We start from the raw sequence: 12,249 nt of genomic DNA on the forward strand, positions 1-12,249 counted from the left end.
ATGCTGGAAGCGAAAATAGCACAACTTGAGGCCCAAAACGGCCCAAAGCAACCCGTGCCCCAGGCAGACAATCTAGATTTCGCTCTGGCATCAATGGAGCCGGGCTCAGATGAGGACCATCATCTCTGGGCTGCAAACCTCGGCTCACCACTCAACGAGTCACCCGACTCCTCCACCAACCCGGGTTCCAGCATCTCGGGACAAGAGTCCAGCAAAACACTCCCGCCCCTGCGCGAGATCCTCCCTTCAATAGAAGACTACTTCCAGTACTCGAACCAAGTCCTCCCGCTGTTTGAGCGAGAAAGCTTCATCAAGATGTTGCGCGGTTGGTACGCGTATCCAGCGCACCGCAAACCGGACGTCTGGGCCGTCATCAACGTCGTCCTGGCCCTCGCGCATCGGCATTCTTATGCGTCCAGCTACGAAGAGACGCAGAACATGCAGCGGTACATCAACAATGTTCAATCAGTTCTAAACAAATTGATCATCAACGAGCCGAGTATGCTAGTCCTGCAGACTCTGCTTGGACTGGTTCTTGTTTTCCATGGCTCGTCGGACCAGGGCCCGGCGTCGATACTCATAGCGACTGCTATGAGACTATGTCAGTGTCTCAGACTTCCCACAAAGTCCACGGGTCAGGACTTCGAGCCGGCTGAAGCTCTTCAGAGGAGTCGCGTCTTTTGGATCGCCTTCATTCTGGACCGCGACCTGTCCATGAGAACAGCGCAGCCACCTATCCATCAAGATTCGGACATCGACCTGGATCTCCCGTCTCAAAATCCTCCGGATGATGCAGGTCTGATTTTGGGCTTTTCGGGGCAAAAGTTCAACTACTTCCGCAGTTCCGTTCAGCTCGCCTACATCCAGGGGAAGCTATACCATATGCTCCTCTCCGTTCGTGCGCTCAAGCTTACAGAACACGAGCGCAGTCAGAACATGATTTGTCTCCGAGCAATGCTGGAAAATTGGCAGAGCTCGATACCTATCGAATTCCAGCCGGAGCTAGCAGCAGCCACCGTAGCCACGGAGTACCTCCGATACATATGTCTGCTATACTACACCCACCTGCAGCTCATTTCGACGACGCATTACGCTGACTCGCACCACCTCGAGTGGCTCCAGGAGCTGCTCAATTGTAGTAAAGGGCAGGTTCCGGCTGCGCGGTCTGACTTGACCACGCGGCTTCCAAATTGCTGGGACCAGCTTGTCACGAGGGCACGGATTTGTATGCACCTCTATGCTGCGACACCTGAGAACGATTCTGCTCTCACTTGGTACGTGAAATTCCCTTTTTCGATTACACTGCGGACGGGGCTAAATAGTGACAATGTCCTTGTAGGCTCGTGGCGTGTGGCTACTTGACGAGCATCATGTTCATCTCGGTCAACAACTTGGCCTGTCCTGAGAACCCATGTCGACTTACTGATCAAAGTAACGTCGAATCAGCCTTGCTACTCCTCGAGCGTCTCATCAAGGCCACAGACGATGGAAGGCTCAAGAGAATCCACAGCGCTTGCAAGGAGATCAACGAGAAGGCACGGCTCGTTGTCCCGTCAAGTAGACCATATGATTTTTTACACTGCATCGATCCACCTGGACTCGAATTCGGAGACGAGGACCCTCTTAATGACGGCCGTTGGAGGCTGGAAGACGGCAGTTTCTGGATCATGGATGGGAATGGCGCAATATGATTTGGGTTGCTCAGAGAAACGAACCTTCAAGAGACGAGCGCCTGTTCCCAAGTACAGCAGTAGATGAATTCCAAAGAACAGAATCATGAGGTTGGAGTGGAAATGACGACGAAGGACAGAGGAAGTAGCGGCCTAGCATTGTCTGAGATGTTGTTGCTCCCGATTATGGCGAATCTTGATATCTCTTTGCCCGTAATGCAACGTGCCTTAAGATGCGGATTTTGGATACCAATTGAAGAAACAAACGGAAGAAATTTATGCATTTTGAGTCAGTGTTCGACTTGCATTTGACAGAAGGTGCCTTCTGGTGCCGGCCCTCGCTTCCTTCCCAAAAGACCACCCTCCCTCCTTCCTACCCCATCTTCTTCTGCCTCGCCATCCTTTGAATTCTCATGAAAATATTCTTCTCACCACTGAGTCCCCAATTTCATCTTCTCCCGACCACAGTCAATTCCCAAACCTCTCGAGAAGAATGACCAGCTCTGAAAATCTCCGCGTCGCCGCTGGCATTTCTCTTCCTGTCGATGTCGACAAGGACAACCCGGCCTCGTTTCTCTCAGTTCCGTGAGTGAAGCTGTGCAGCAAACCAAAGCGAGATTTTCACCTTCCTTGTCAACTAATTTATCTTTATCCAGGGATTCCGACGAGCTTGTCACCCTCAAATCTGGCGGAGAATGCTTCACCTTTAGCAAGCCCGAGCTGGTCAAAGACTCGGAATACTTCAGAGCATGCCTCAGCAATCCTGCCTTCATTGAGAGCAGAACTTCCACCATCGAATTTTACGATATCGTGCCAGAGGTTCTCGAAGGCTACCTCCACATCGTTAATGCTACGGCTACTGGCAAACCCATCGAAACAGCGTTCATCTTGGCTAGCAGCGAAAAGCCTAGTGAAGCTTCAGCTGGTCTCATCTTCATGATCAAGGTTTACAGATTGTGCGACCGATTCTTGAACCAAGTCATCATTAATGAACTGGGCCAGTTCATTGTGAAGTACATCCAGGAAGTTATGATTGCCAAGGTGGACAGGTCGACCCCGGAGGGAGTCAAATGGCTGGTGAACACATACAAGAACGCCTATAATGCCTTGGATTCGAGCAACACCGATCAGGCAAGTCTCCAATTCCGGATTGCAGACACCTGCGGTCGTACAATTGCCTTGGATGAAATCTACGACGTTGCCGACACCTCCTCCCAGAGCAAAGATTTCGTCAAGGCCGTGCTCTCGGCCTCATCCCGACGCACCGTTAAACTGTCGCACAAGGTGTGTGCTCTCCAGAAGGATAAGAAAATCCTCAAAAAGAAGCGGGTCGACCTCAAAAGAAAGAATAAAGCACAGGCTTGGGACATTTTAGAGCTTCTGTTGACAATGCGCAATTACGCAGCAGCATTAAACCACATCCGCAAAATCTCTCCTATTATCGAGCCTGACTCTGACTCTGACGAGGAAGATGACGAAGATGACGAAGATGGCGATGATGGCATGAATGAAGATGAAGCTCATCACTCGGATATTGACTGAAGGAAGTCATGTTGAAAGCAGGGAAGGCTTTGAGGCTGTGTAGTCTGTTAACATGTTGCCTTAAATCAACTCAATAGACTAGCACTTTCCCGTGCACATTCTTCACTTTCTTGGAACTTTCAAAGCTTTCTGGAAAACCATGATGCCTAAAATGATAAGGACTCAAACATCGCCCCCATCCCTCGCGACCTAGTTCCAACTCCCAATCGTCTTTCAAGGCACTCCAAATAGTTGTTTTCTCCATCAATATCTTCAAAAGCAAGGGCGGTGAGTCTCTTGAGAGGCATTCATACGCAGAGACTGATGGTCTCGCAAAGTTGCGTACGCGGTCTCTATACAATTGTACAGAGAATTCAGCCAAGAAAATTGACAGCAACCACACACACTCTCTCTCTCTCTCACTTCCCCTACGACGTCTTCAAACTGACAAACCATCGAAATATATGCGCCACCGTTTCGGGCTGTGCATTAGCTTCGAAATGGTCACTGAACTCATTTTTTCCAAATCAAGTACAAACAATCATAAAATAATCCTTGGGAGAAACCAATATCATTCGCAGCATTGCAAAGGATCGCGTCTAACTGACGCAATATTCCGCATGCCGAGTACCCGCCTACTCCAATGCCGATAGCAAAGTAAGCACTTGCGCTGCGGACTTGGTGCGAATTCCTTCTATTTCGGACGACTTGGGTTGGAGGAAGCAATGGAAAGGAAAAGGGCCTCATTAATAGTGCATCGGTTAGTTACACTGCATTTCCGCAACTGGAATATCACATGCGGATCCTTGGCTGCTTGCATATGAAGCCAACAGACTGTCCTGCAGCTTACTCTTCCGGATTCCCAGCAGGAGGGGCATGTTGCAACCTGACTCGAAATAGTAATTATGAAGGCATGCGGAACTCCCTTCGATTCTGGATCCGCTTGCTTATAACGCGACATTGGCTGCCCGAGTTCTTACCCGGTTTGTAGTGATGAAGTTGCGATGAGGGGTACACACTTGGCATGAACTCGCCGAGATGATGAGACGTGGCGTGCCGTCTCCCCCGCACAGAATTCAAAAGATGATGGATGATATTTGCGCGTTCAGGCTTGCTTATGTACTTTCGATTTCCCCAAGTGTTTTGTTTCTTTGTCGATGCTCTTTTTACACCATCCACGGACATAGCCTAGTTAGCAACTTAGCAGTATGGCATACGTGTGTCTGATCCCGCTGGCAATTGTTGCAATTGTCGTCTTCCAGTTGCGGAATGTCGGCCGACGGCCCAAGAACTATCCTCCAGGTCCTCCTGCTTTACCGCTGATTGGCAATCTCCACCAGATTCCATCAACACAAGCGCATCACCAATTTAAGAAGTGGGCTGAAGAGTATGGGTATGTTCAGCCAGGCACTTACCTAACTAACACAAAGCAGAAGATATGAAGCTGTACACTGACAATGACATCGCGGACAGCCCAGTATACTCGCTCATTCTCGGCACCGAAGTCATGATCGTGCTCTCATCCGACAGGGCGGTGAAGGACCTCTTGGATAAACGCAGTGGCATCTACTCCTCACGCACCGATTTGTACCTTGGAAATGTAGTCAGCGGTAATCTCCGTGTCGTCATGATGGTGAGCTGCTATGCGCATCCGATGTAAGAGAGGTATGCTATTGATCGCAAGAGCTGACTGAACAAAAGAAATACGGCGAAACATGGCGCATGATCCGAAAGATATTCCACCAGGTCCTGCACATCAGTGCCGCCAAGGGCTACGTCCCGTACCAGGATCTCGAAAGCAAGCAGATGCTGTCCGGGTTCCTGGACGAGCCGGAATACTTTGTCGATCACATCCGCCGATTCACAACTTCGCTGACGACGCAGATGGTATTTGGGTTCCGCACTACGAGTATCCACGACGAGAAGCTGAAGAGGTTGTACCGCTGCGTTGAGAGGTGGAGCGAGGTCGTGGGTTCTTCTGCGGCCGCTCTCCTGGACGTGTACCCGCCACTCCGGAACCTGGGGTCCCTATCGCCTGGGAAAAGATATGCTGAAAAGCTTCATAAGGAGGAGAGCACTCTGTATGTCGGTCACTGGATGGATGCGAAGAATCGCGTTCTCAAGGGTACGGCAAAGGTGAGCATTGCCTAAGATCCATGAGGCCATCAAGAATGCTGACCAAGGCCAGCCCTGTTTCTGTATGGGTATCGTAGAAAGCCAGAAAACCCTTGGCTTCTCCGACTACTTGGCCGGATACATCTCTGGGTCTGCCCTCGAGGCCGGGTCAGACACCACCGCCTCCACGCTGACCGGATTCGTTCAGGCCATGGTTCTGCACCCCTCCGTGCAGAAGCAGGCCCAGGACGAACTGGACCGCGTCTGCGGCACAGAGAGACTCCCAACCATGGACGACTGGGACTCCATGCCCTACATACGGGCGTGCATCAAGGAGTCGTTGCGGTGGATGCCGACGGCGATCCTCGGCCTGCCGCACGCCGTCACCCAGGACGACGAGTACATGGGCTACAAGATCCCAAAGGGGGCCGGCGTCATGCTCAATGTGTGGGCCATCAACATGGACGAGAACAGGTTCGCCAACCCCCGCGCTTTCGACCCTTCTCGCTATGAAGGCGATGATCAGAACTCGTTCGAGTCGGCAATGAATGGCGACCCGTCGAAGCGCGACCACTACGTGTTTGGCGCCGGCCGGCGTCTCTGCCAGGGGACGCACATTGCCGACCGATCGCTGTTTCTGAGCATTTCGAGGCTGTTGTGGGCTTTCAACCTCGACAAGGCTGTCGATGCTCAAGGGTTCGAGGTTACGCCGGACGCGGACGACCTCACCGACGGGTTACTGGTGCAGCCAAGGCCATTCGCCGCAAAGATCACGCCGAGAAGCGATGCTCATGCGCAGATTATCCGCAGGGAATGGGAGGCAAGTCAGGCGCTTCTAGACCAGGATAAACAGTGGAGAGAGGTCCCGAGCGGGATGGTCTTTGAGTCTCTAGCATCGTCGGACATTAAAGAATGAACTCAATCGAGGCTTGGGAATGGATAAATAAATAACCTGTCCATGGACATCACGTAGACACAATTTCTGGGTAGCTCCAGATGACCTGACGAACTGTGAAGTGTCCATTTTTTTTTTTTTTTTTTTTTCATTTGTGATCTTCATAAGATTTGGAAACATCGCCGTGCTCTAGCTGGTGGGCATCGGAGTCTCGGAGCAACGCTCATGCTTTGAACTTTTCAGGGGCCCTCTCCTCGGCCTGGTCCTGAGGAACAGCCTTCGCCTTGCCTCGCCCGGGCGCGGCCTCGAACTTGTCTTTCCACTTACCCTCTTGGTTGAACATGGTGAGGCACTGGATCGCCGACGGCTTGCCATATTCCGGATCAGCACCCCCCTCCAGAAGGACCTATCAGAGCCCATGTTAGCAACAAGACCAGCCAACACCGTGACGCACCCTCATTGCCCAGACGAAAAGGACCGAGGTAGACGTTGTGGCCTGCCTACTTACCTCAATTACTGCATCCAGACCCTTGAAGACAGCGCCAGCGATTGGACTCTGACGCTTGTCATTCAGTCTGTTGGGGTCAGCTCCATGTTGAATCAGAAGCTTGACCACGTCCGCATGGCCGTAGTAAGCGGCCAACATCAGCTGCGCGGAGACGTTAGCCACGAAGTCATTTATTGAAGCAGTGTCATGTCTCCAGCCCGGACGCTGGAGACCGGGCTTCTCTCGCCCGGGAAAGCCGCTAAGAGTGAGCATAGCCACGCACCAAGGTGTCTCCTTTCTCGTTCGTCAGGTTGGGTGGCAGCCCATCGAGAATGCCCTCCTCAATGACAGCCTTGTTGCCTTCGCGGGCTGCATTGTACATGCTGGCCGCCAGCTTGACGGCCTCTAGCGACGGCGAGAACGCCGTAGCGGACGTCAATGTGCTTCCGCTCATGTTGTTTCGATGGTTTAGCGAATTGCGCAACCGCTCCGAATGGGCTAGCACTTAGTAATGCTTATAATGATAGTGGTTCCCCGCGGCGGAGGGCGACACTAGAATGAATAAGACAAGCGAGGTTGTCCCCAGCGCCTGCTATCCGGTGAGGTCGGGGGGGGAATGTTCGAGAAATGGTTAGTAAGCTGGGCCGTTGATTGGCTCGGGCTGGTAGAGACTCCGTGCATCACCGCAAGCGGTGGTTGCAGAGTGCGAGTATCCGTAAATGTCCCACTCTTCCTCTCTAAAAATAATAAGAACAATAGCCTTTGCTATATGATCTGCATAATGCTCGCTTTCGGGTCGTCTCGAGTTTGCTCCAAGCAGAACTTTCACTGAGCTAACCAGTGTGTGTGTGACTTTTGCTATCCAGCCGTTCTTGATTGCCAACTGCGTCAATTGCCCGACTGTGAATGGCGCTGCCGTCATCAGCTGATTGCGCCGCTGTTTTTAATTGATTGCGCTGCTATCAACTGCGTCAGCTGCATTGATTGCCCAAACGTCAATTGGATTGTGCTGCTGGTAATTGCTGTTGGCTCGATGCGACGCTCTCATTGGCACAAAGTTAAAACAGGCGGACAAATTCACAGATAGCAAAACCAGTATTCGTTGTCTTCCCTCATGCGTGGACCATTTTTGACAGACGGCCAGAAATCTCAACACAGACAACGGAAGCGTGCCAAATCAAAGCCATGGATGCTTTTACTCCCGCAGTCCGCATCAATGTAGATTGAGGGCGCTAGCGTGGGACCGGGATATGATGAACTCAAATAGTTGATCTTTCGAGAAAGCTTAAGAATTCAGCAATGCAGCACATCGAGTACACGCTGAGCAATAGAAATTTCAGCCTGTCGATGTTGTTCGAATGCCATTGGACTTGTCTGCAAATACGCTCCTCTCAGTAACCAAAATCAAATCGCCTGTATTTCAAAAGATTGTGAAGAGACTCCCAGTGCTTCCCTATGTCATACCATCTCGGACGATCTTGAGTATAAGCGCCCCAATACATTGAAAATCATCAAAAAGGAAGCTTAATGAAGTTCACCTGTATCAGTAGCAAGATCGACACTAGTCAATGGAGCCCTGATGTTCCAACCAGGGCAATACCGCCAGTCATGGCAGCATCGTCGGCAGCTTAATTTCATCTTCAGCATCGGCATAGCGTCGTTTCGGTGGCTTCCTACCTACGCAGCAAACCTGGTTGCCGGAGCAGGTTTCCACCTATCTAGTACCAAGGGCTTAGATATTAGCTGTTTGATTGCTAAATACCGATTCGGGAAGGGCAGAAAGCGGGCAATTTTAGTACAGGTGTTGATTTGAAACTTTTATAATGTAATAGGTAACATTATATCATCCCTAGTCACGTTTGATTCGTTGTGTAACTTGAATAGCTACCGGTAGCACATTGACTTCGGGTGGCAGACCCCTCTTGGGAAGTAACTACATGTATTTTTGAGATGAGTTGTTTGGGATGAAACTGCCGGTGCCGTCGATACCGATATGACGAAAGGCGTTCCCTCACTGGACTCACTTTGTCATTGGTGTTGGTTTCCAAGCTCCTGCTCGCCACAACCAAGCGATCCTACCGTCTTCTCTCACGCTTCGCGCTCCTATCTCACTTGGTCATACACCGTAAAACCCACCAACCAGCTCATAACCCAGTAGGTAATCTTCTTCCGCCATTTAAAACCAAGGTCTATTAATCATCTCTTCCTCATCTAGTCTCAATCATGGCCGAAATTATTGAAGATAACAGCGAATCCCGCTGACTCTCGGTAAGCTGCCTCTGGCAGCCCCATGTTTAGTCAAGCAAGACCGGGCGGTTTTCCAGCATGGTCAGCGGCACAGCCGAAAAAAATTCAGAGTTTCCCGACGACGTCGACCTGGTTCTGCCCGGAATAAGGAATTTTTTGAAGAACATGGGCAATATAATCGGATGGCACATTTCTTTCGGGCATCACATCCAGGGTGCCTATTATCCCACCATCGAGACTGAAGACATAGAAGCAGTGCTTTCCAGTGAGGTCCTTCCTCGGCCCAACTTTGTGAAGTAAAATCCAACTGTTGGCGAGTCCCGAAGTTAAAAGTTATAGCAGCAGGACAGGACATTCCACGCCCTCTTCCCCATCTACAGCGTCCCCTCAGTCGTTCGGTTTCTGTGAATCAAATTGCCTAATGTTTGTTTGGTCGTTCTGTCGAGTTGGAGATATGAGGTACTGTAGTGTTGTTGATCTGGATCATCCTTTTGGTTTCTGCTGCATCAGAGACTCTCGCGATACTCAAGGGTCCATATGCCAGAGAAGAGGACCGAGATCTTGCGATAGTCTCGATTGATGGACCCGCTGACAAGCCCAGGAGTCGAAGCCAGAGGTGCGCTGAGTTTCAAAACGCTGTTATAATTCATGGGTATCAAATGCACCGTATCTACCGTCCCACAATGCCCCTTCACTTCGCTCTAACCTTTCGAATAACGACCCTCGCCCCATCAAGCTCCCAGCCAACCCCGTGATCTCGCGTCAACGACTCCCAGCTCTGCCCAGAACACTTCTCCAACCACTCCCGATCGACGCCCAGATAAGTCCTCCCAAAACACTTTAGCACGTGCGTCCGCATATCGCCCTCTGCAAACTCGAGCAACTTCGCCCGGTGCCCGTCGACGCTCCTCTGCACCCTCCTAAACGCCACATAATTATCGTGCGCCAGCGCCCCCAGAACGGTATCCACCTTGGCGTCGCGGAGTTTATACCGGTGCCGTATCGCGTAAGCCTCCGCCAGGTCGCCGCGCCGACACGCCGCGTCGAGGACGAGGTAGCTCAGCACCTCTTGCAGCTCCACGCTGGTCAGGTTGCGCGCCGGGTGTATCGTGCGCAAGACGTGGAGGATGGCCGGATGGTAGGATTCCGGGTGCTTCACGAGGACCGAGAGGCGGATGTTGAATAGGTAGGCCTGGATCGCAAAGTCGTCGACGCGTTTCGAGGCCACGATACCCTCGCGGAGCTTGCGGAGCGCCATCATGACGTCGGATAGCGCCTTTGTGCTGCTCGGATCGTCTAGTCTGGGAGAAGAGGCGGCTGAGACGGAGGGGTAATCTACGAGGTCGAGGGAGTCGAAGCGACGGAGGAGCTCGTCGCGCTCGCCGGCGTCTGAGCAGAAGGTCATGTAGCGTTCGACAATCTTTGTGTAGTACTGTTCTTGCGTCTTGAACCCGAGGAGTCTGGATAACGGTGTGGGTTAGCACAGGCCATTGACGTGCAGAGCTGAGATTGGGTTCGCACCTGGTGTCACCCTTTGAAGGGAGACCGTAGTTGTCCAGAGGATCCAAGTCGACGGGCTTCAGTCTCCCCCACGGCCCTGAATGAGACCTGCCACCTCTACCCGGACCCCCGCCGCCGCCGCCGCCTCCGCCGTTTCCTCCTCTTCCTCCTCCTCTACCGCCACGGAACCCTCTTCCACCTCCGTGCCCTCCCCCTCTTCCTCCTCGACCTCCGCTGGTTGACATGATTGTGGATTGGTGGGATTCGAAGGTTGTCGTGGCGGGGTGTTGGGACGGCCTGTCGCAGTAGGCATGTCGTCAAAACAGAGACAGAGACATCCCACCTTCCCTTTATCTTATCTAATCCCCGACCGGGGACGCCAAGGCTCGAGCTTGGGTGCCACCAGAGCGCCGCTTCCACGAATTGATGCGAGGAATCCAGTTGCTTCTTTCGGTGGCCATGTTGTACTTGTTGACATTCTCCAATGAACAGGGTGTTTACACAGCTAGCCAGGAGTTGCCTCAATTACCTTCCATTGACATCTCAGATACAGTGGTAATGCAATGCACAAAGCGATTTCGTCGCCTGGGCCTGACGGCGCTACCCCACTACCGGTACCTCGTCACCTCGTCTAGGGCCGGGAATGCGAACCGCGGGGAACCTCGGCAGCCCAGGGGCCTTCACCCTGGAGATCCAATAATATACTTCCAGAGCTATCCCCCAGGTCTCAGTTTTGCATCTATTTTATATTGAGTAAGGTGGTAACTTATCTCTCGAGCTGACAAGCGTCTAACTTGTTTTGATCAATTGGGAATCATCGCACACTTCTTGACCATCGCCAACATGTCGGACCGCGTAGCACAAATCGCATCTCACCTCAACTACCCCAAGGGTATGCTCGCCGGCCAAGTGGCCATCATCACCGGCAGCGGACAGGGAATCGGCGCCGAGGCGGCACGACTCTTTGCCAACGAGGGCGCAAAGGTTATCGTTTCCGACATTGACGGCAGTATGACTTTCCAAAAGCTCAACCAAAGCTCTCCCTCTTCGGCTTTTTCACAAACTAACAACCCACAACAGAAAAGGCACAAGAGGTCGCAGACAGCATCAATGCCGCAGGCGGTAAAGCCATCAGCGTCCCCGGCGATATGCTGTCTGCAGACTACATCACCACCCTCGTCGCCAAGGCAGCAGACTTTGGCGGGGGCAAGATCCACCACATTGTCAACAACGCCGGCTACACCTGGGACGGCGTCATCCACAAGATGACGGACAAGCAGTGGGACACCATCATCGCACTGCACTCGACAGCGCCCTTCCGCCTCGTGCGCGCCGCGGCCCCCTACTTCCGTGTCAAGGACGGCGAGAACCGCTGCGTCGTCAACATCAGCTCCACCTCGGGCGTCCACGGCAACGCGGGCCAGGCAAATTACGCCATGGCCAAGGCCGGCGTCACGGGCCTGACAAAGACGATTGCCAAGGAATGGGGGCCCGCGTTCGGCGTGCGCGCCAATACCGTCGCCTTTGGGCACATCAAGACACGGTTGACGGATGCGAAGGAGAAGGGCGCCTTTATTACCGGGCCGGACGGCGAGAAGATCGCGCTGGGGATCCCCCAGGCGCAGAAGGGGGCTAACCAGGACGCGCACGCTGATATTCCGCTGCGTAGGCCCGGGACGCCGACTGAGGCGGCCTCGGCGGTGCTTGCTGTCGTTAGTCCGCTGTTCAGCTACGTGAGTGGTCAGACGATCATGGTCACGGGTGGTCGCAACATGTAAAAGCTATCTTGGTGAGGATGTAGTTATCTCAGGGGA

At 52.6% G+C, this 12,249-nt stretch overlaps 6 protein-coding genes across 6 annotated transcripts; 4 read left to right on the forward strand and 2 right to left on the reverse strand.

The window, feature by feature from the left end:
- Window positions 1-93: 93 nt before the first annotated feature.
- Window positions 94-1,691, forward strand: CORC01_06546 (fungal specific transcription factor; the record flags this gene model as incomplete). Its single annotated transcript, XM_022618186.1, has 2 exons — window positions 94-1,274; window positions 1,340-1,691. The coding sequence occupies 2 exons, from the start codon at window positions 94-96 to the stop codon at window positions 1,689-1,691; spliced, it is 1,533 nt and encodes a 510-aa protein (XP_022475328.1).
- A 472-nt stretch (window positions 1,692-2,163) lies between these two features.
- Window positions 2,164-3,212, forward strand: CORC01_06547 (uncharacterized protein; the record flags this gene model as incomplete). Its single annotated transcript, XM_022618187.1, has 2 exons — window positions 2,164-2,255; window positions 2,327-3,212. 2 exons carry the CDS (start codon window positions 2,164-2,166, stop codon window positions 3,210-3,212), a joined length of 978 nt encoding a protein of 325 aa, XP_022475329.1.
- A 1,187-nt stretch (window positions 3,213-4,399) lies between these two features.
- Window positions 4,400-6,222, forward strand: CORC01_06548 (cytochrome P450; the record flags this gene model as incomplete). The annotated part of the gene is made up of 4 exons (XM_022618188.1): window positions 4,400-4,584; window positions 4,665-4,824; window positions 4,893-5,327; window positions 5,380-6,222. 4 exons carry the CDS (start codon window positions 4,400-4,402, stop codon window positions 6,220-6,222), a joined length of 1,623 nt encoding a protein of 540 aa, XP_022475330.1.
- Window positions 6,223-6,424: 202 nt separating this feature from the next.
- Window positions 6,425-7,142, reverse strand: CORC01_06549 (uncharacterized protein; the record flags this gene model as incomplete). Its single annotated transcript, XM_022618189.1, has 3 exons — window positions 6,425-6,607; window positions 6,710-6,850; window positions 6,972-7,142. 3 exons carry the CDS (start codon window positions 7,140-7,142, stop codon window positions 6,425-6,427), a joined length of 495 nt encoding a protein of 164 aa, XP_022475331.1.
- A 2,484-nt stretch (window positions 7,143-9,626) lies between these two features.
- On the reverse strand, window positions 9,627-10,680 carry CORC01_06550 (uncharacterized protein; the record flags this gene model as incomplete). Its single annotated transcript, XM_022618190.1, has 2 exons — window positions 9,627-10,395; window positions 10,457-10,680. The coding sequence occupies 2 exons, from the start codon at window positions 10,678-10,680 to the stop codon at window positions 9,627-9,629; spliced, it is 993 nt and encodes a 330-aa protein (XP_022475332.1).
- Window positions 10,681-11,278: 598 nt separating this feature from the next.
- On the forward strand, window positions 11,279-12,213 carry CORC01_06551 (short-chain dehydrogenase; the record flags this gene model as incomplete). Its single annotated transcript, XM_022618191.1, has 2 exons — window positions 11,279-11,444; window positions 11,516-12,213. 2 exons carry the CDS (start codon window positions 11,279-11,281, stop codon window positions 12,211-12,213), a joined length of 864 nt encoding a protein of 287 aa, XP_022475333.1.
- Between the last annotated feature and the right edge of the window lie 36 nt (window positions 12,214-12,249).

Source organism: Colletotrichum orchidophilum, assembly GCF_001831195.1.
Source record: "Colletotrichum orchidophilum strain IMI 309357 chromosome Unknown Scaffold_49.1, whole genome shotgun sequence".
In the NCBI taxonomy this organism is placed as follows: domain Eukaryota; kingdom Fungi; phylum Ascomycota; class Sordariomycetes; order Glomerellales; family Glomerellaceae; genus Colletotrichum; species Colletotrichum orchidophilum.